We start from the raw sequence: 23,674 nt of genomic DNA, 5'->3' as shown, positions 1-23,674 counted from the left end.
TTGCAGATGTAGTCCTGAATGTAGGACTCCAGGATCGCCTGCGTGGTAGCTTGTAGAAGGTTGGTCTTGACAAACCTGTCCAGAGGAGTAGAGGTGAGGTTGATTAAATATCCCTCTGAAATGATGTTCAGGACCCAGGGATCCGAGATCTCTCGGATCCACTCTTCCCTGAAGTGGGAGAGACGACCCCCGACAGGTACATAGAATCCCTGCGTCACTTCCGGAAGATGGCGACGCCCAGGGACCGAGAATCTGGAACGAGGACGCCGCCAACCTACATCAGCCAGGCGCAACAGCGCGGGGCCTGGCAGCAGATAAGTTGCCAGCCAACTAACGAGGTACACAAGAAAAAAGGGGGCAACAGCATTACCCAATGAAAAAAAGGATCGCCGCGCTTTCAAAGAGAAAGGGGGGGATCAACCGCCTAGTCCACCTGTTCGGGAGGACAGAAAAAAACACAGTGGGCTGGGGGTTGAGTCCCTCCTTTTTAAGGAGATACTTAATTGTTAAATTGAGTTATTATGCTTGGGCTCATTAAACATTCCACCTGTCGCACCAGTCCACGGGGGGTGGTTAACCCCATCTGTGCAGCTGGTAGGACGTAAGGGAATGGTGTGTGGACTCAGTATAAATACTCTATGGCAGGTGTATGCCATTAACTCCAAAAAGAAAAGGAGAAGGGGTGGAACAAAATAATGAGCCAAACCACAAAAAAAAATGTATAAATGAAAAATGTCACTTTTGAAATTAAAATGCTAACCTGATCTATTATTGGAAAACATATTCTTACATGAAATGGAATCATTAGGCCCCTTTCACACGGGTGCAATGCGTGAGGTAAACGAATTGCACCCACACTGAATCCGGACCCATTCACTTCAATGGGGCTGTGTGCATGACCGGTGATTTTGACGCATCACTTGTGCGTTGCGTGAAAATCGCAGCAAGCTCTATATTGCAAGCAAGTGCGGATGCGGTGCGATCGGGATGGGGACCCGATCTTTATTTTTTTCCCTTATAACATGGTTATAAGGGAAAATAATAGCATTCTTAACACAGAATGCTTAGTAAAATGTCCATTGAGGGGTTAAAAATAATAAACAAATTTAACTCACCCCATCCACTTGATCGCGTAGCGGATCTCCTCTTCTTTCTACTTTCTTCAGGACATGGCTAAATTACCTTTGATGATGTCACTTTGCTCATCACATGGTCCATCACTGAAATCATCTCCATTTTCCATTAATTCTTGTGCAACACCTAAAGGGTTAAAAAGGTTTGTAAAATAAGTTCTGAATACCTTGAGGGGTGTAGTTACTAAAATGAGGTAACTTTTTTGGAGTTTCTACTCTAGGGGTGCATCAGGGGGTCTTCAAATGTGACATGACAGCTTAAAATTATCCAAGTGAAATCTGCCTTCCAAAAACCATATGGCGTTCCTTAATTTCTGCGCCCTGCCGTGTGCCTGTACAGCAGTTTACAACCACATATGGGGTGTTTCTGTAAACTACAGAATCAGGGCAATAAATATTGAGTTTTGTTTATATTGAGTTTTGTTTATATTGAATTTTATCCCGGTGGGAGGGGTGTTGCGCGCGGTGCGGCAGGCGGGATCGCGATCCCCCGCCCGCCTCCCCTTGAATAATCGTTGGTGTACAGTGGGTATACCAGGGTGTCAGCACATTGCTGACACCCTGGTATAAACGGCTGACATCTGTAATACGATGTCAGCCGTTTAACCCTTTCCATACCGCGGTCCGTACGGACCGCTGTATGGAAAAGGTTAACAGCTCAGGGAGCTCCCTCCCTGTGCCTTTGCAGCCCCCCGATGGAGAGGGAGAGAGCCCCTAGACAGCCCCCCTCCTTACCCTTCCCCGTCTGCACAGTTCTGGCCACTACTGAGCAGACGGGGAAGGTTCCCATGGCAACAGGACGCCTTCTCAGATCGGTGCTGAACAGATCTGTGCTAAAGGCATAGATCTGTTCAGACAAAGTGTAAAATACAGTACAAAACACTATATAGTGTACTGTACTGTATTATACAGACATCAGACCCACTGGATCTTCAAGAACCAAGTGGGTCTGGGTAAAAAAAAAGTAAAATAAAGTGAAAAAAAAGTAAAAACACATTTATCACTGATTAAAAAATAAAAAAATAAAATTCCCTACACATGTTTGGTATCGCCGCATCCGTAACAACCTGATCTATAAAACGGTCATGTTACTTTACCAGAACGGTGAACGCCATAAAAATAAAAAACTATGATGAAATTGAAATTTTGCCCACCTTACTTCCCAAAAAAGGTAATAAAAGTGATCAAAAAAGTCGCATGTACGCCAAAATAGTGCCAATCAAACCGTCATCTCATCCCGCAAAAATCATACCCTACCCAAGATAATCGCCCAAAAACTGAAAAAACTATGGCTCTCTTAGACTATGGAAACACTAAAACATGTTTTTTTTTGTTTCAAAAATGAAATCATTGTGTAAAACTTACATAAATAAAAAAAAGTATACATATTAGGTATCGCCGCATCCGTATCGACTGGCTCTATAAAAATATCACATGACCTAACCCCTCAGGTGACCACCGTAAAAAATAAAAATAAAAACGGTGTAAAAAAAGCTATTATTTGTCATCTTACGTCACAAAAAGTGTAATAGCAAGCAATCAAAAAGTCATATGCACGCCAAAATAGTGCCAATCAAACCGTCATCTCATCCCGCAAAAAATGACACTCTACTTAAGATAATCGCCCAAAAAACGAAAAAACTATGGCTCTTAGACTATGGAGACACTAAAACATTTTTTGTTTTAAAAATGGAATCATTGTGTAAAATTTACATAAATAAAAAAAATTGTATACATATTAGGTATCGCCGCATCCGTGACAACCTGCTCTATAAAATTACCACATGATCTAACCTGTCAGATGAATGTTGTAAATAACAAAAAAAAAAACGGTGCCAAAAAACCATATGTACCCTAAACTAGTACCAACAAAACTGCCACCCTCTCCCGTAGTTTCTAAAATGGGGTCACTTTTATGGAGTTTCTACTCTAGGGGTGCATCAGGGGGGCTTCAAATGGGACATGGTGTCAAAAAGCCAGTCCAGCAAAATCAGCCCTCCAAAAACCAAACGGCGCACCTTTCACTCTACGCCCCGCTGTGTGGCCGTACAGTAGTTTACGGCCACATATGGGGTGTTTCTGTAAACAGCAGAGTCAGGGCAATAAAGATACAGTCTTGTTTGGCTGTTAACCCTTGCTTTGTTAGTGGAAAAAATGGGTTAAAATGGAAATTTAGGCAACAAAAATTTAATTCTCAAATTTCATCCCCATTTGCCAATAACTCTTGTGCAACACCTAAAGGGTTAACAAAGTTTGTAAAATCTGTTTTGAATACCTTGAGGGGTGTAGTTTATAGAATGGGGTCATTTTTGGGCGGTTTCTATTATGTAAGCCTCGCAAAGTGACTTCAGACCTATAGTGGTCCCTAAAAATTGGGTTTTTGTAAATTTCTGAAAAATTTCAAGATTTGCTTCTAAACTTCTAAGCCTTATAACATCCCCAAAAAATAAAATATCATTCCCAAAATAATTTAAACATGAAGTAGACATATGGGGAATGTAAAGTCATCACAATTTTTGGGGGTATTACTATGTATTACAGAAGTAGAGAAACTGAAACTTTGAAATTTGCAAATTTTTCCAAATTTTTGTTAAATTAGGTATTTTTTTGTGCAAAAAAAAAAATTTTTTTGGACTTCATTTTACCAGTGTCATGAAGTACAATATGTGACGAAAAAACAATCTCAGAATGGCTTGGATAAGTCAAAGCGTTTTAAAGTTATCAGCACTTAAAGTGACACTGGTCAGATTTGCAAAAAATGGCTTGGTCCTAAGGTGAAATAAGGCTGTGTCCTTAATGGGTTAAAGGGTTTCTGTCATGGGAAAAATTGTTATGTAGCTGACTGACATTAGTGATGTGCTAATGTCAGCAGTACATAACAGTATATTTGGTAACTCCCTGGCTGCTGCCGTTTTCTTAAAAAACAGACTTTTATAATATGCTAATGAAGCCTCTAGGCGCAGCATCTAGAGGCTCGGTCTACTCGACTTTTGGCACGCCTACATCCACTTGATTGACATCCTTCTCTGCATCGTCCTCATAATCCTGCGCAGAGTACTTAAGGGGTTAAGTAGCATAGAACTCACAGAAGTTATTGTGCAGAGTGGAAGATGGAGAGACAATCGAATTTCTTGGAAGGACTTAAGGGAACTGCAGCTGTCAGTATTACAGGACCCGGTGGTGTACCAGTGAGGGGAAATAATTTGCACAAATGGAAGGTTCCTAAGCATCTCAACAAGAACAGAAGAGTTATGGTTTAAGTGTCCATGTGTTGAATGTAATCTCGTCACAGCAGTCCACTCAAAGTGAGTGCTCATGTCCAGCCATTTATAGACCCTTTAGTGAAGGAAGATGTGGGGACAGACAATCTGTAGCACCATGCTTTGGAAAGTGCAAGTCTGCAAAAGAACGGAGATGCTGGAACAACTGTTGAAGGTGCATTTTGAGCTATGTCTGCGGTGCTCACTCACTTGTCCAATATTGTACAAAGAAAAAAGCAGCCACAATAACAGGGGCTGCCAAGAATATGGAACCTAGCTAAAACAAGTCAAAAAGATCTGCACTGTAGATATCACAGTTATGGGTAACTCCCTTTATTTATTAGAAGCAAACTTGAACATGAAACAGGAAATATCATTATAAAAACTATAAAATTAAAAATACACACTGTTCATGCATATAATAAAATGTGAATATAAACCAAATGCCAGGAATATCTATAAAAGAGATAACCGCTGTTTTACTCTATATATCCTCGATTAATAACAATGTCCAGCTATACATCAATCTCGTTATCTCCAACCATGTAAGTTCTATATTTATGTAACTTGACTGTAGTCTGTGAAAAACTTGAGTTCTGAGATCCGGAAATAAGATACGCTTACACAGGCTAGGTGAATTACAAAGTATACTAAGGGTGCATTCACATCACCAATTAGCTTTCCGTTCTTCTGATCCGTCAGAAGAAGAGAGAGAGAAAAAAAAAAAACAGGATCCTGTAAAAAAAACTGATCCTGTTGCATCAGTTATGCATAGGATTGTTTTTTTACAGGACCCAGTAAAAAAACAAAACGGATCCTGTTGCATTAGTTGTCATCCGTTTGAGCCATTTCTATCTGAAATCCGTTTTTTTAGATGGAAACAAAAGTACTGCACGCAGTTTTTTTCCCATGTAAAAAACGGATCTCATACGGAAATGGCTCAAATGGATGACAACTGATGCAACAGGATCCTTTTTTTTTTTTTTTCTCTCTCTCTTCTTCTGATGGATCAGAAGAATGGAAAGCTAAAAGGTGATTAAGCTAAGTGTGATTAAATACATAAAATATAAAACAGACAAACAACTCGCATATATAGTAAAAAACAACCACTCTGACCTATGTTCACTGAGTAGGCTCCTGTCTGCAGTCCTCACAGGGCACTGTCATATAACTGACACTATTTTTGACCATCCTAGCAGTGCTCAGGCCCATAGCAAACACCCAGTCATGGTAGAATAGGAAGTTTATACCTATTAGGCCCTCCTTCTAAGGTATGACCAGTGTGCAGAATGCATGTCTCTGAGATAAACACTCAGGAATGCAGCCTGTACTGGGACACAGAACAATGGCTTTGTATATGTTACCTAACCATCCCTAACTCACTACCTTACAAGGAATCTAATTACATTAAAAGGTAATACAGGGTGGCCCATGAAAAATAGCCCACCTCCAATATCTCCAAATCAAACTGCCTAATAGTAAATCTGTCTTAGGCGTTTAGTGCACAGTGTCAGGAACACGAACAGTGGGCCCAACTGTGAATACAGCAATTTACCTGGACATCTTTGAACAGTTTCACAACCACCTAATGCCAGAAATAAAAATGTTCTGCTTTTTACAACCAGATGGGGCAACATGCCGCACTTCACAGAACTCACTGGCACGGGTTCATGAACTGTTTACGGAGGAGCGAACTGTGAGCAAGGGGCTACGGCAGAGGTACATATCATATGACCACAGTGGTCAGAATAAAGCAATGCATCAAAAATCACTAAACATAGAATAAATGTGGATTTGAACTCCCTTGAAGGAGTTGTCTCATTACAGCAACCTCTTCCCTAGACAGCTGCTCTTGCTGTTTTTTTGGTTGTATATTTGGCCGAAGAGAATGAATGACCTGCTCTGTGACTGTTTTAGACCGGAAGAGTTATACACTGAGCACCATGCCAATGAAGAATCCTTTCAGAGAACTCCGTTATGTCTCCTGTATGAATTAAATGACAACTGGGCGTTACCTGTCCCATAGTCAAAAAGGTGTGTCTTTACACACTCTGTGCTGCCCATTCGTTGCTGATAGTGTCAGAATATACCCGTCTGACAAAGTTGACATGGTTTCTCTTATTACCTCACTGAGTTTGTATCTTTGTATCAGGTTCCTATCAGATGTCAAGATGCTGCTGTCTATTTCTCCATGGAGGAGTGGGAGTATTTAGAAGAACACAAGGATCAGTATGAGGACATTATTTCGCAGAATCACCAGACTCACACCATACCACCGGGTAAGAGGAGACCTTTCTGGTCTTTGACATCAAAATTTTAACAAATGGCAATTTGTTTTGTTAGGTTGTATACACATTTAGCTTTTTGTCATATTTTTGTGCTATAATTTCTAATAAATTTTTAAAAAAATCATAAAAATTGCAAATGTGAATGCAGCCTCAAGGAATGGCTCTTATAAAATATTTACACTTTAATTTGCGACCCAGACCTGCCAAAGAACAAAGCACTGCGTCAACAAGGCAGAGGATCTGGGATTATCAGGTAATATGCATCACCGGAACATCCCATATAAACAATGTATTCATTCACAATTTATGTGTCTTCCATAGATGAATCCAGTAAGGAAGAAACACCAGAGAGATGCATCAGTCTATATTCCGAAAGTTATCCAAAAGAAGATCAGAATATCCCACAGGCTCATCAGGTAGATGGAGCTGACCAATACCTTTTATCATAGTGTTCAATTGCAGGTCAGTCATTTTAACTGTATTCTACTTGAAATATCTAGGAAGGTGATGCACTGAAATTATTATCTTTTTCCTTGGTATGCTGTCATCAAATATTTTGTTAGAATTGTAGAAATTTTTTTTTGGGGTCTCTAAACTTTTCAGTTTTCTTAACCACCTCAGCCCCCAGTGCTTAAACACCCTGAAAGACCAGGCCACTTTTTACACTTCTGACCTACACTACTTTCACCGTTTATTGCTCGGTCATGCAACTTACCACCCAAATGAATTTTACCTCCTTTTCTTCTCACTAATAGAGCTTTCATTTGGTGGTATTTCATTGCTGCTGACATTTTTACTTTTTTTGTTATTAATCGAAATTTTACGATTTTTTTGCAAAAAAATGACATTTTTCACTTTCAGTTGTAAAATTTTGCAAAAAAAACGACATCCATATATAAATTTTGCTCTAAATTTATTGTTCTACATGTCTTTGATTAAAAAAAAATGTTTGGGTAAAAAAAAAATGGTTTGGGTAAAAGTTATAGCGTTTACAAACTATGGTACAAAAATGTGAATTTCCGCTTTTTGAAGCAGCTCTGACTTTCTGAGCACCTGTCATGTTTCCTGAGGTTCTACAATGGCCAGACAGTACAAACACCCCACAAATGACCCCATTTCGGAAAGTAGACACCCTAAGGTATTCGCTGATGGGCATAGTGAGTTCATAGAACTTTTTATTTTTTGTCACAAGTTAGCGGAAAATGATGATTTTTTTCTTTTTTTTTTTTTTTCTTACAAAGTCTCATATTCCACTAACTTGTGACAAAAAATAAAAACTTCCATAAACTCACTATGCCCATCACGAAATACCTTGGGGTCTCTTCTTTCCAAAATGGGGTCACTTGTGGGGTAGTTATACTGCCCTGGCATTCTAGGGGCCCAAATGTGTGGTAAGGAGTTTGAAATCAAATTCTGTAAAAAATGACGAGTGAAATCCGAAAGGTGCTCTTTGGAATATGGGCCCCTTTGCCCACCTAGGCTGCAAAAAAGTGTCACACATCTGGTATCTCCGTATTCAGTAGAAGTTGGGGAATGTGTTTTGGGGTGTCTTTTTACATATACCCATGCTGGGTGAGATAAATATCTTGGTCAAATGCCAACTTTGTATAAAAAAATGGGAAAAGTTGTCTTTTGCCAAGATATTTCTCTCACCCAGCATGGGTATATGTAAAAAGACACCCCAAAACACATTCCCCACCTTCTCCTGAGTACGGAGATACCAGATGTGTGACACTTTTTTGCAGCCTAGATGGGCAAAGGGGCCCACATTCCAAAGAGCACCTTTCGAATTTCACTCGTCATTTTTTACAGAATTTGATTTCAAACTCCTTACCACACATTTGGGCCCCTAGAATGCCAGGGCAGTATAACTACCCCACAAGTGACCCCATTTTGGAAAGAAGAGACCCCAGGGTATTCGCTGATGGGCATAGTGAGTTCATGGAAGTTTTTATTTTTTGTCACAAGTTAGTGGAATATGAGACTTTGTATGAAAAAAAAAAAAAAAAAAAAAATCATCATTTTCCACTAACTTGTGACAAAAAATAAAAAATTCGAGGAACTCGCCATGCCCCTCACGGAATACCTTGGGGTGTCTTCTTTCCAAAATGGGGTCACTTGTGGGGTAGTTATACTGCCCTGGCATTTTCCAGGGGCCCTAATGTGTGGTAAGTAGGTAAATGACCAGTGAAATCCGAAAGGTGCTCTTTGGAATGTGGGCCCCTTTGCCCACCTAGGCTGCAAAAAAGTGTCACACATCTGGTATCGCCGTACTCAGGAGAAGTTGGGGAATGTGTTTTGGGGTGTCTTTTTACATATACCCATGCTGGGTGAGATAAATATCTTGGTCAAATGCCAACTTTGTATAAAAAAATGGGAAAAGTTGTCTTTTGCCAAGATATTTCTCTCACCCAGCATGGGTATATGTAAAATGACACCCCAAAACACATTCTCCACCTTCTCCTGAGTACGGAGATACCAGATGTGTGACACTTTTTTGCAGCCTAGGTGGGCAAAGGGGCCCATATTCCAAAGAGCACCTTTCGGATTTCACTCGTCATTTTTTACAGAATTTGATTTCAAACTCCTTACCACACATTTGGGCCCCTAGAATGCCAGGGCAGTATAACTACCCCACAAGTGACCCCATTTTGGAAAGAAGAGACCCCAGGGTATTCGCTGATGGGCATAGTGAGTTCATGGAAGTTTTTATTTTTTGTCACAAGTTAGTGGAATATGAGACTTTGTATGAAAAAAAAAAAAAAAAAAAAAAAATCATCATTTTCCACTAACTTGTGACAAAAAATAAAAAATTCTAGGAACTCGCCATGCCCCTCACGGAATACCTTGGGGTGTCTTCTTTCCAAAATGGGGTCACTTGTGGGGTAGTTATACTGCCCTGGCATTTTCCAGGGGCCCTAATGTGTGGTAAGTAGGTAAATGACCAGTGAAATCCGAAAGGTGCTCTTTGGAATGTGGGCCCCTTTGCCCACCTAGGCTGCAAAAAAGTGTCACACATCTGGTATCGCCGTATTCAGGAGACGTTGGGGAATGTGTTTTGGGGTGTCTTTTTACATATACCCATGCTGGGTGAGAGAAATATCTTGGCAAAAGACAACTTTTTCCATTTTTTTATACAAAGTTGGCATTTGACCAAGATATTTATCTCACCCAGCATGGGTATATGTAAAATGACACCCCAAAACACATTCCCCAACTTCTCCTGAGTACGGCGATACCAGATGTGTGACACTTTTTTGCAGCCTAGATGCGCAAAGGGGCCCAAATTCCTTTTAGGAGGGCATTTTTAGACATTTGGATACCAGACTTCTTCTCACGCTTTGGGGCCCCTAGAATGCCAGGGCAGTATAAATACCCCACATGTGACCCCATTTTGGAAAGAAGACACCCCAAGGTATTCAATGAGGGGCATGGCGAGTTCATAGAAATTTTTTTTTTTTTGGCACAAGTTAGCGGAAATTGATATTTTTTATTTTTTTCTCACAAAGTCTCCCGTTCCGCTAACTTGGGACAAAAATTTCAATCTTTCATGGACTCAATATGCCCCTCACGGAATACCTGGGGGTGTCTTCTTTCCGAAATGGGGTCACATGTGGGGTATTTATACTGCCCTGGCATTCTAGGGGTCCTAAAGCGTGAGAAGAAGTCTGGAATATAAATGTCTAAAAATTTTTACGCATTTGGATTCCGTGAGGGGTATGGTGAGTTCATGTGAGATTTTATTTTTTGTCACAAGTTAGTGGAATATGTGACTTTGTAAGAAAAAAAAAAAAATTCCGCTAACTTGGGCCAAAAAAAAGACTGAATGCAGCCTTACAGAGGGGGGGGGGGGGATCAATGACAGGGGGGTGATCAATGACAGGGGGGGTGATCAGGGAGTCTATATGGGGTGATCACCCAACTGTCATTGATCACCCCCCTGTAAGGCTGCATTCAGACGTCCGTATGATTTTTACGGATCCGATCAGTCTATCAGTGGATCCGTAAAAATCATGCGGACATCTGAATGGAGCTTTACAGGGGGGTGATCAATGACAGAGGGGTAATCAATGACAGGGGGGTGATCAGGGAGTCTATATGGGGTGATCACCACAGTCATTGATCACTCCCCTGTAAGGCTGCATTCAGACGTCCGTATGATTTTTACGGATCCGATCAGTCTATCAGTGGATCCGTAAAAATCATGCGGACATCTGAATGGAGCTTTACAGGGGGGTGATCAATGACAGAGGGGTAATCAATGACAGGGGGGTGATCAGGGAGTCTATATGGGGTAATCACCACAGTCATTGATCACTCCCCTGTAAGGCTGCATTCAGACGTCCGTATGATTTTTACGGATCCGATCAGTCTATCAGTGGATCCGTAAAAATCATGCGGACATCTGAATGGAGCTTTACAGGGGGGTGATCAATGACAGAGGGGTAATCAATGACAGGGGGGTGATCAGGGAGTCTATATGGGGTGATCACCACAGTCATTGATCACTCCCCTGTAAGGCTCCATTCAGACGTCCGTATGATTTTTACGGATTCGATCAGTCTATCAGTGGATCCGTAAAAATCATGCGGACATCTGAATGGAGCTTTACAGGGGGGTGATCAATGACAGAGGGGTAATCAATGACAGGGGGGTGATCAGGGAGTCTATATGGGGTGATCAACCCCCTGTCATTGATCACTCCCCTGTAAGGCTCCATTCAGACGTCCGTATGATTTTTACGGATCCGATCAGTCTATCAGTGGATCCGTAAAAATCATGCGGACATCTGAATGGAGCTTTACAGGGGGGTGATCAATGACAGGGGGTGATCAGGGAGTCTATATGGGGTGATCACCTCCGTCATTTATCACTCCCCTGTAAGGCTGCATTCAGACGTCCGTATGATTTTTACGGATCCGATCAGTCTATCAGTGGATCCGTAAAAATCATGCGGACATCTGAATGGAGCTTTACAGGGGGGTGATCAATGACAGGGGGGTAATCAATGACAGGGGGGTGATCAGGGAGTCTATATGGGGTGATCAGGGGTGATCAAGGGCTAATAAGGGGTTAATAAGTGACGGGGGGGGGGGGGGTGTAGTGTAGTGGTGCTTGGTGCAACATATTACTGAGCTGCCTGTGTCCTCTGGTGGTCGATCCAAACAAAGGGGACCACCAGAGGACCAGGTAGCAGGTATATTAGACGCTGTTATCAAAACAGCGTCTAATATACCTGTTAGGGGTTAAAAAAATCACATCTCCAGGCTGCCAGCGAACGATCGCCGCTGGCAGGCTGGAGATCAACTCTCTTACCTTCCGTTCCTGTGAGCGCGCGCGCCTGTGTGCGCGCGTTCACAGGAAATCTCGCGTCTCGCGAGAGGACGCACCGGCGCGTCCACCCAGAACAACAGGACCGCCGCAAAGACGCAATCCTGCGTACGGCGGTCCTGAGGTGGTTAAAGGGGTTTCCGGGATTTTAATATTGATGACCTATCCTCAGGATGGGTCATCGATATCAGATCAGAGGGGGTCCAACACCTGGCACCCCCGCCAATCAACTGGTTGAAGAGGAGGCCTCACTTTGTGCGAGCGCAGCCTTCCCTTCATTGTTTACCTGCTCACCATCAACATCGATGCGGTGAGCAGGTATAATTACAACATGTCCCATTCACTTCAATGGGATGGTGCCTTCCTATACACTTCACCTACTTTGACACCCGTCACCCCTGCCGATCCTGAGGATAGGTCATCAATATTAATATCTTGGAAAAACCCTTTTAATTGTACTTACTTTTTTTTCTGTATGTGGTGATTTAGGTTACAAATGTGAATGACATAAAAGTTGAAGACATAAATAAACAGACACATTCGAATGGAACCCAGCAGGGTAAGGAGAAAGAATTGCCTACAGATATCTGCACTGGTGAGTGATGCGCACTAAGGGCAGAAAATGACCTATTATTTTTTTACTTTCCACTATTCGATTCATTTCAAATTATGGCTCAAGGGGACACACTTAATAGTCATCTTACTATCATTTATTATTATCATCATTATTATCTACTGCACATATGGCGTATGCGCAGTAGATATGCACAGTAGACTTCATTTGGCTTTCCCGTGCTCCTGGGATCAGAACTGCACATTCTGCAATTTAACTCTTGCCAACGATTGGGCCCAATTTTCAGGGACAGGCACTGGGACAGTAATGATGCCTGGCCCTGTCAATCAGTGGGAGAGAGGGAGTGGCTAAAGCGGTAAGGCGGTGGTGAAGCGGTGCACATAGGGTCTGGACCCGCCCGTTGGTGCTCCGAACCCCAATCAGCATAAAAATAAAAGTCATACTTTCTCTAAAAGGACATAACAGATTGCTGCAAGACAGGAGTTGCTGCACTCAGCACTAAACCCTATCTGGCAGTATGCCTGGTTTACTAGGGTTGATCATGCTGACAGATGCTCTTTAAATGGAGTCTGTCACCAGGCTATTCACCGTTAAACTAGGGACAAAATCTTGTGGGGTTAGCTCAACTGATCGTAACGTTACCTTCGCGATCTGTTCCTTTATTCTGGATAAAAAGTACTTTTAGGGGCGTGGCTTGGCAGCTGAGCGTGATAGCCGCATGGTTCTGTAGCTCCTGCACAAAGCGACCGGCATAACGTAGTCCCGCTCAAATCTTCTATCTCGGGCCTGGAAACCAGGGTCCTTCATGTGGAGACGAAGATGGGAGGATTTGCTAATTCTCACAATCAGCTTATTGATAACCAGGAGGAAATAACGGTTGATATTGACCGTATAAAGGCAAAACTGAATGATTTAGAGGATTGCTCGAGGCGAAATAACAAAATTTTGGGGGATACCGGAGGAAATTGGGTGCTCAGATCTTACAGATTATCTGAAGACCCTTATGCAGAAACTTCCACCCTCCTATCCTGTCCAGAACTTAATAATAGATCGAGCCTATCGGATCCCTAGACCTCGTCACCTACCAGAGACCACACCTAGAGACACTGTAGCCCGAATCCATTTTTTTCTGGACCAAAGAAGCGGTCTTGGCAGCAGCCCGTCAGCTCTTAGAAATGCCAGCGCAATTTCAATCAGTAAAATTGTATACGGATCTGTCCGCAGCCACATTAAGATGTTTGCTGGCCCCTGTCACCATTGCTCTGAGAGAGCACAAAATTGCTTACAAATGGGGCTTCCCCGTAAAGCTGCTGCTCACTTATAATGGCAAACAACATTCTATTACTTCTGTGGAAGAGCGCGGCAGCCTTCTGGGATGTTGGAAAATATCCCTACAATCCCCAGAGGAAATTCACCAATCTCCTCCGCCTCATCTGATCTCAGAGTGGCACACAGTTAGTGCTAAAAGGGGAACCAAACACTGATTATAGATATTTCCTAATGTGCGAAGGAGTCCATTTGCGGTGCTCGGCTTCAAACAGGACTTTCTTTTCCCCTTGAAGTCCTTCCTGACCGGATTACATACCCTTTTTGGGTAACTGATCTAACAGTGGCTTGTTTTACTTGTTTTTCTTTTTCATTAGTTTCACAGTTTTCTTTTAATGTTCCACATGTACTTGTATATTAATGTCTCAGATCGTGCTTTCATATGGGGGGCGTGATTGATCTACTACTCACTGCCTTGAAAGGGTTAGCTGGTCATCTATGCTTTTTAGTTATTTACCATGGTTCTTAATTTAGTCTCTCTGAACGTCAAGGGGCTTAATAGCCCACAAAACTCTCTTTTTTATGTGGTCTAAAGCTCAACAACTTAAGGCCGATATACTTTGTGTGCAAGAGTCGCATATTTTAAGTAAAGATGCTCATAGGATCAGACACTAAATGTTCCCTCATGTCATACAGTCCCACTACCATAAAAAGCAGAGGGGTGTCATTATGGCTTTTAGCAACTCGATTGCTTTCTCATCTGATACAACAGTCATAGATACCAATGGTAGATTCATTATTGTAGTCTGTACCGTGAACAATGTTCCATACACCATTGTCACTCTATATGCTCCAAATACATTTCCTTAACAAAGTGATGGGTTGCCTGAGGCTGGATCTCCTGGGCTCACGTAGAAGGCAGGTCCCGATGCTGTGCAGGGCATTGGGCAGCCTCTGCACGGCATCAGGCTGCCTTCTGACACATCCAGTCCCCGCAACAGCAGCGCGGGGACTCTATGCGCTCCCTCACCCGACACAAACCCCTTCTATGTCGCGGTCAGCGCGGACCGCGGGATAGAAGGGGTTAATCCACCGACATCGGCTTTTACAGCAATGCCGGCGGATACAGCAGGGGCCCCGCTACCAGGGACTGCTGGGCCCCTGCAGTGATTAAGCGCGCACCGCTCCAGTGCCCGCCCGATCACCCTGACGTACTATTATGTCAAATTGGGGGAACGCAGTGGCTTCCATGACGTAATAGTACGTCATGTGTCAGTAAGGGGGTTAAAACACAATAAAAGGTATGTAAATGTGGTATCAACATAATCGTACTGACCTGGAGAATGAAGGAAACAGATCAGTTTTACTGCATAGGGAACGCTGTAAAGACAAAACTCATAAAGCTGTGGTGCAATTGTGTTTTTTCAGCTACCCATTACATTGTATGCAATATTAAATGGTGCTGTTAAAAACTACAACTTTTCCTTCAAAAAAACAGCCCTCATATGGTTATGTGAAAGAAAAATAATAAAGTTATGGCTCTGGGACGGCAGGGAGTAAAAAACTGAAAATCACAGGGACCTGAAGGGGTTAAAGAGCATCTTCATAACAATCTCCCATTCACGTCAATGAATCAGAGTTTGATTTGTTTACTTTTAAATAGTAAAATAAATAAAGCTAGGTTCACATCACCATCAATTTTCAATTTTTCTGTTCTGGTATAGGAACAGAAAATCAGAAACAAAAAAAAATAGAAGTGCTGAATCTGGCATATGCCGGACACAAACGGTGCTGAACAGATGCCATTGACTATAATAGGGTTTTTGGGTTTCCCCTCTGGTCTCTCTCATTCTGCTGGACAAAATACAGCTGTATGCAGTGTTATTTTATCCTGCTTTTTTTGGGCCAGAATCTGGGATGGAAGCTTCTAAGGCTGGTTTCACACGGGCATTGCTGGTGCGTTGCGGGAAAAGATGCGGGTGCGTTGCGGGAACATGTGCGATTTTTTTTCCCCCGCAAGTGCAAAGCGTTTTAAAGCATTTTGCACGCGCATGAGAAAAATCGGCATGTTTGGGACCCAACCCGAACCCGGACTTCTTCACAGAAGTTCAGGTTTGGGTTAGGTGTTGTGTAGATTTTATTATTTTCCCTTATAACATGGTTATAAGGGAAAATAATAGCATTCTTATTACAGAATGCGAAGTAAAATAGTCATGGAGTTTACAAATAATTAAACTCACGTTAATCCACTTGTTCGCGCAGCCCGACTTCTCTTCTGTCTTCTTCTTTGAGGAAAAGGACCTGTGGTGACATCACTGCGCTCATCACATGGTCCGTCACATGGTCCATCACCATCACTCTGCCAAAAAAGTGAAATTTAGAAATGTTATCTCCTTTTTCCTTTACTTTATTAAAGTTAACAAAGTTTGTAAAATCAGTTTTGAGTAACTTGAGGGGTGTAGTTTCTACAATGGGGTCATTTATGGGGGGTTTCCACTATGTAAGCCCCACTGTCAAGGGACGCCGATGAGGTGCTCGCTCTCCTCAGCGCCGTCGGCATCCCGCCTCTGTGCAGGAGCGAGGACTCGCACAGCGTCCTCGTCTCCTAGGTCTCCTCCGCGCGGCTGGCGTCCTCATTTCCCCCGGCAACCAGAGGAGGTCTGAGCACCAAGCTGGGCACTCTGTGCTCAGCTGTATTAACTAGCGTGGGTCATGTGGCGCTGGCCACGTCCCATAACCCCAGCTAGTCAGTATTTAACAGGCAGCCTGCTGGCCACAGGTTGCCTGTTAATTTAGGTTCATTTGCGATTTTGTTACCTGGCATACTTACCTATTCCTGTGTTCCCTGACGATCCTCTGCCTGCTCCTCCTGTACTGCGCTGCTCTCCTGGTATTCTGACCCCGGCTTCCACCTGACGATTCTCTGCGGACTGCTGTGGTACTTTATTACTCTCCTGGTATTTGACCTTGGCTTCTCCTGACTATTCTCTGCTTACTCCTTTTGTACTTCGTTGCTCTCTTGGTATTGACCTAGTCCGTTCACTATCCGTTATTTGTCTTGTCTGTCCTCCCAGCACGTATTCTAAGCTAGGGACTGCCATCCAGTTGTCCCCTGTCATCAGGACTTGCAAGGCAAGTAGGAAGGGCCAGGGGTGAGGGTGGAGCGCAGTGGTCACTATCCTACCTCCTGTGTGTGTGTGTGTGTACGTGACTGTTACAGATTAACAGGACCTACCAACCACTGTATCATGAATCCTCTGGTGACCCTGACAGACCACGTTTCTAACCTGAGGCAGACGGTGCAGGAGCTTGGGGAGAAACTCCGTTCTTTTGAGTTAGGACAAGGTTCTTCCATTCCTCAGACCTCCAGTCCGCATTTGTAGCCCCGGATTAAGCTTCCTGAACCCTTTTCTGGAGACCGGAGGAAGTTTCTTTCCTTTAAGGAAAATTGGAAACTTTATTTCCGTTTGCACCCCTTGTCCTCTGGCCCTGAGAGTCAACACGTGGGCATTGTAATTTCCGATTACAGGGTGATCCCCAGGAGTGGGCATTCTCTTTACCAGCTGACGCCAGTTGTTTAGCATCAGTAGAGGTTTTTTTTCAGGCACTGGGTACCCTGTATGATGAACCAGACAGGGCACTGGTAGCCGAGACTGCTCTAAAGGCACTGGTTCAGGGCGATCTACCTGCGGAGGAGTATTGCACCCAATTTAGAAGGTGGTGTGTTCCCTCAGGGTGGAATGAACCAGCCCTTAAGAGTCAGTTCAGGTCAGGTTTGTCTGATAACTTAAAGGATCTTCTAGTGAGTTATCAGCTTCCAGAGACTCTAGAAGAGATGATGACCCTAGTTGTCCGACTTGACTGACGGGTTAGAGAGAGACGACAGGAACGACAGTTCTCTTCTCTGCCTGAGATCTGTCCCAGGAACAACGCTGAGGTCTCTTCCGAAGAACCCATGCAGGTCGGCATGACCCGAGGGAATCTGCGCCGCAGAGGTGGAGTGTGTTTTTACTGCGGAGATCCTGACCATTGGATCAACCAGTGTCCTAAGAAGGTCCTCTCTGTCAAATCTCCCAAGGCAAGGCAACCTAAAGACTAGGTACTGATATTACGAAATGTAAGCTTTTGGTACCTATAACGATATCCCTGGGGGTAAATAAATGGCCGGTTAAGGCCTTTATTGACTCTGGCTCAGCGGCCAGCTTTATTGATTCGGAGTACGCTATAAGACTGGGTATTCCAATTTTTGTTCTACCTATGCCTATCCATATCATGGCTATCGATGCCACTCCCCTTGTAGGTGGTACGGTGAGGTCGTGTACCTCAGAGATTTCTTTAACCATGGGTGTGTGCCACTCTGAGAAATGTTCCCTGTTAGTCCTGGAGAACTTACCGGTCGAGGTGGTACTGGGGTTGCCCTGGCTCCAATTACACAACCCCACTATAGATTGGTCCAGGGGGAAGTTGGTGAAATGGGGACCTAAGTGCGACTCATGCTTGTCTGTGATACAGGCTGGAGTCTCAGTAGAATCTGATACATTGCCCACGGTCATTAGGGAATATTCAGATGTGTTCTCATTATCGACCCCGGAGGCTCTACCACCCCATAGACCTTATGATTGCGCCATTGAATTAGTAGAAGGTGCCAGGTTTCCTAAGGGGCGTATTTATAATCTTTCTAAGCCCAAGCGCAAGGCCATGGAGGATTTTATATTAAGGAAAGCCTCGGTAAGGGGCACATTAGACCTTCTGTCTCTCCTATGGAGGCAGGGTTTTTCTTTGTTAAGAAGAAGGATGGTGGTCTTAGACCTTGTATCGATTACCGGAAATTAAATAAGATCACTATCCAGAATAGATACTCCCTCCCATTGATTCCAGATTTATTTAACCAGGTACTGGGGGCATCCTGGTTTTTATAAAATTGATTTGAAAGGGGCATATAACCTAATCCGAATAAAGGAGGGAGACGAATGGAAGATAGCGTTCAAGACACTTTCAGTATCAGGTTATGCCTTTTGGACTCAGCAATGCCCCAGCTGTGTTCCAAATCTTCATGAACGATATTCTCAGGGAGTTCTTGGGTAAATTTGTCATTGTCTATCTTGACGACATTTTGATATTTTCTCCTGATTTCAAATCTCATGTGTTTCATGTTAGACAAGTATTGGAGGTGTTGGGGGAGAATCAGTTATCCGCTAAACAAGAGAAATGTGTCTTTGGTGTACAGGAGATACTATTTCTAGGTCATGTCCTGACTTCTCACGCCTTCAAAATGGATCTTTGTAAGGTACTAGCAATTAAGGAATGGGTAAGACCTTCGTCCTTAAAGGCCTTACAACGTTTCTTAGGATTTGCCAATTACTACCGTAAATTCATTAAGAATTTTTCAGTAATTGCCAAACTGTTGACCGACCTCACTAAGAAAGGGGCAGATTTGGAGGATTGGTCTACTGAGGCCATTACTTCATTTGAAACCCTAAAGAAGGCATTCAGTAGCGCTCCCATTCTGAACCAGCCAGATCAGGAGAGACCTTTTATTGTGGAGGTGGATGCGGGGCAGGAACGGTCCTTTCACAAAGTCCTGCTAGCCTTACTAACCTGAGACCTTTTGCCTTTTTTTTTACAGAAAATTTTCTCCTACCGAGAGAAACTACGACATAGGGAATCGGGAGTTGCTGTCCATTAAATAGGCATTTTAGGAGTGGAGGCATTTTCTGGAGGGGGCAAGACATTGTGTTACTGTTGTCACTGACCATAAGAACCTAATGTTTCTCAAGTCTGCTAAGAGGTTGAATCCCCGGCCAGATCGCCAGATGGGCACTGTTTTTTACTCGTTTTGATTTCTCCATTACTTTCAGGCCTGGAAGTAAAAACGTGAAGGCTGACACATTATCTCGGAGCTTCCATGCTTTTCAGCCTACAGAGGCACCACCTGAATCCATTCTACCAGCAAATATCTTTGGAGCAGCCTTAACCCATGATATCTCGACTCTCATTTAGGCTGAACAACATCTGGCATCGGCATCCACCCCAGCAGATAAGTTGTTTGTTCCCATACAATTTCGTCTCCAGCTGTTGGGTGAGTGTCATGATTCTGCCTTTTGTGGACATCCTGGTATTAAGGGCACTAAGGAGCTGGTTTCTAGATCATATTGATGGCCCACTATAACTAGGGATGTCAAGTCCTATGTGTTGGCCTGTGAGGTTTGTGCTAGGTCTAAGACACCTAGGACTCGCCCTGCTGGTGACCTACGACCCCTACCCATTCCCAGTAGACCCTGGTCCCATATCTCGATGGACTTTATTACTGACCTGCCCCCGGCGGAGGGTAAGACTGTGGTTTGGGTAGTGGTCAATAGGTTTAGCAAGATGGCGTCTTTTTTTGTGAAAGAGATTGTACGGTTACATGGTATTCCGGAGAATATTGTATCTGACAGGGGTGTGCAGTTTGGGTCCAAGTTTTGGAGTGCTTTCTCTCAAAAATGCCAGATTTCATTGTCTTTTTCGTCCGCCTACCACCCTGAGAGTAATGGGCAGACTGAACGCCTCAATCAGTCTGTGGAACAATTCCTGAGGTTGTATGTTGCTGATGACTAGCAATTATGGGTTAAATACCTTCCGTTGGCCGAATTTGCTCTGAATAACCGTGTTAATTCTTCTGCTGGGATCTCCCCTTTCTTTTGTAACCATGGTTACCATCCCCGTTTTTATTCTGGATCATCCATCTCCTCCTCTAGCCCCGAGGCGGATAAGGTCTCCTCTGAACTGTGCACAGTTTGGGCTCGGGTTTAATCGAACTTAGAAAAGGCTCAAAGGAGACGTTCTAAGGGGGTGAACTTTCAGGTTGGGGATAAGGTGTGGTTGTCCTCCAAGAATCTCTCGCTCAAAGTAGCTTCTAGAAAGTTTGCTCCTCATTTTATTGGACCGTATAAGATTACGGAGGTGATTAATCCGGTATTGTTTAGGTTGAAGCTGCCCAAGTCGTTCCACATTCACAATGTGTTTCATAAATCTCTACTTAAAAAATATTTTGAATCTGTTGTACCATCGAATGCCTCGCCTCCGCCGGTTCTTGTTAATGATGCTGTCGAGTATGTGGTGTCTAAGATAGTGGATGTCAGGAGAGTGCGTAATTCCTTACAGTACCTGATCCACTGGAAAGGGGTATGGACCCGAAGAGAAATCTTGGATACCTGCTAGGGAGGTTCATGCTCCTAGACTGGTTAGAAAATTTCATTTAGAACATCCTGAGAAGCCGTCGCCTGAAGTCTTGGGTCCGGTGGCCCTGCATAGGAGGCGGGGTACTGTCACTGGACGCCGACGAGGCGCTCGCTCTCCTCAGCGCCGTCATGTGGCGCTGGCCACATCACATGACCCCAGCTAGTCAGTATTTAACAGGCAGCCTGCTGGCCACAGGTTGCCTGTTAATTTAGGTTTATTTGCGATTTTGTTACCTGGCATACTTACCTGTTCCTGTGTTCCCTGACGATCCTCTGCCTGCTCCTCCTATACTGTGCTGCTCTCCTGGTATTTTGACCCCGGCTTCCATCTGACAATTCTCTGCGGACTCCTGTGGTACTTTATTATTCTCCTGGTATTTGACCCCGGCTTCTCCTGACTATTCTCTGCTTACTCCTTTTGTACTTCGTTGCTCTCTTGGTATTGACCCAGTCCGTTCACTATCCGTTATTTGTCTTGTCTGTCCTCACAGCACATATTCTAAGCTAGGGACTGCCGTCCAGTTGTGCCCTGTTATCAGGACTTGCGAGGCAAGTAGGCAGGGCCAGGGGTGAGGGTGGAGCGCAGTGGTCACTATCCTCCCACCTGTGTGTGCGTACGTGACCGTTACACCCACAAAGTGACTTCAGACCTGATATGGTCCTTTTAAAGTGGGTTTTGGAAATGTTCTTTTGATGTTTACAAAATGATGCCAACATAAAGTAGATATATGGGGAATGTTACCTCATAAAATATTTATTACTTATCACTTTCTGTTTTAAAACCAGAGATATGTAAATTTTGAAAATTGGATAAGTAAAAGCATTCCAAAGTTATTACCACATAAAGTGACACATGTCAGATTTGCAAAATTAGGCTCTGTCAGGAATGGGGTAAATGGCCCTGATGTGAAGTGGTTAATGGTTTTTGTATTTTTAATACACTTTTGCCCCCTAAATCGCATGTTTCAATGTGCGCTTAAAATCTACTTTTCAGTACACCACTGACTTGTCAACGGTGTACGGAGTACACAGTTTATGAACTGAAAGAGAATTTTGTGTAGAAAATCAGAAATATGTTAATATATGTTTAGTTATTGTATGGATAAAGCTACAAGTACAAATGGTTTAAAAGATCCCCGTTTATTGTGTTTTTGCAAATATTAAAATATTTTCTGTTTCTATTTCTAAAAGGTAACTGCACACAAAACTTTCCAGAACATTATGAAATGAAATTCAATATCACAAAAGACAGTCATGGAGAAGATTCCACAATATTTCTTACCACAAATGTACCCTCAGTCCTTCAGAGCAGAAATCTATCTACTAATCACAAGGAACCTTTATCTGATCAGTCACAGATTGTTAATCAAAGTACAGGAGATACAGGGGGTAAAATATTTCCATATTATGAATGTGAACATTTTAAAAAGAAATCTATTCGTTATGTGAATGAAAGAATTTACAGAGATAAGAATTTATTTTTATGTCCAGAATGTGGAAAATGTTATTACCAGAAATCAGATTTTTTTAAACATCAAAAAAGGCATAGAGGGGAAAAAACATTTTCATGTCCAGAATGTGAGAAAGGTTTTAACCATAAATCACATCTTATTGTACATCAAAGAACTCACACAGGGGAGAAACCTTTTTTATGTTCTGAATGTGGGAAATGTTTCACCAGAAAAGCAAATCTTATTGAACATCATAGAATTCACACAGGGGAGAAACCATTTTCATGTTTAGAATGTGGGAAAAGTTTTATCCAGAAATCGGATGCTGTTAAGCATCAAAAATGCCACACAGGAGAAAAGCCATATTCATGTTCTGAATGTGGAAAATGCTTCTGCCAAAAGTCAAATCTTCTTAAACATCTAAAAACTCACACAAGGGATAAGCCATTTTCATGCTCTGAGTGTGGGAAATGCTTCACAAGGAAATCAAGTGTTACTGAACATCTGAGAACTCACACAGGAGAGAAGCCCTTTTCATGTCCAGAATGTCAGAAATGTTTTAGCCAGAAGTCTGATCTTGTTAAACATCAGAGAAGTCACACAGGAGAGAAACCATATTCATGTTCTGAATGTGGGAAATCCTTTAAACAGAAATCCGCTCTTATTACACATCAAAGAATTCACACAGGAGAGAAACCGTTCTCATGTTCAGAATGTGGAAAACGCTTTAGCCAGAAGTCTGATCTTGTTAACCATCAGTTAATCCATACAGGGGAGAAGCCATTTTCATGTTCAGAATGTGGAAAACGTTATAATCATAGATCAGCTCTTGCTCAGCATAAGAAGCGAAGCCATTTTAATGTTCCGATTATAGCAAATGCTTTACCTCACATGTAGCCCTCCAGAGAAATTGATGAGATTAAACACATTTATCATTGTAACTTTATTTTTTATCATGATTTATTTTCTCAAAAATAGCTCGCAGAATATTTTTACCTCAGTGTCTGTGATATATCTCCAACCAAACTGAACCTAATTTGGTGATTTATATAGCAGTGGTTGACATGAAATAAAAAATGAAAAAATAAATCCCCAATAAGTGACTCAATTTTAGAAACCACACTTCTCATAGAATTGACCAAATTTATACC

At 42.8% G+C, this 23,674-nt stretch overlaps 1 protein-coding gene across 1 annotated transcript in view; it reads left to right on the top strand.

The window, feature by feature from the left end:
• Window positions 1–23,432, top strand: part of LOC121003397 (gastrula zinc finger protein XlCGF57.1-like) — a 51,033-nt gene extending 27,601 nt beyond the window's left edge. Inside the window, exons 4-7 of the mRNA XM_040435231.1 lie at window positions 6,546–6,672; window positions 7,003–7,097; window positions 12,502–12,607; window positions 22,264–23,432. Of these exons, the coding sequence (XP_040291165.1) occupies window positions 6,546–6,672; window positions 7,003–7,097; window positions 12,502–12,607; window positions 22,264–23,420 (1,485 nt within the window). The 3' untranslated portion in view covers window positions 23,421–23,432. The remainder of the gene's footprint in view (window positions 1–6,545; window positions 6,673–7,002; window positions 7,098–12,501; window positions 12,608–22,263) is intronic.
• Window positions 23,433–23,674: the final 242 nt, after the last annotated feature.

The sequence above is a fragment of the Bufo bufo genome, chromosome 6 (genome assembly GCF_905171765.1).
Source record: "Bufo bufo chromosome 6, aBufBuf1.1, whole genome shotgun sequence".
In the NCBI taxonomy this organism is placed as follows: domain Eukaryota; kingdom Metazoa; phylum Chordata; class Amphibia; order Anura; family Bufonidae; genus Bufo; species Bufo bufo.
Note: the sequence above shows the minus strand (reverse complement) of the source record. Positions and strands in the feature narration are given on the sequence as shown.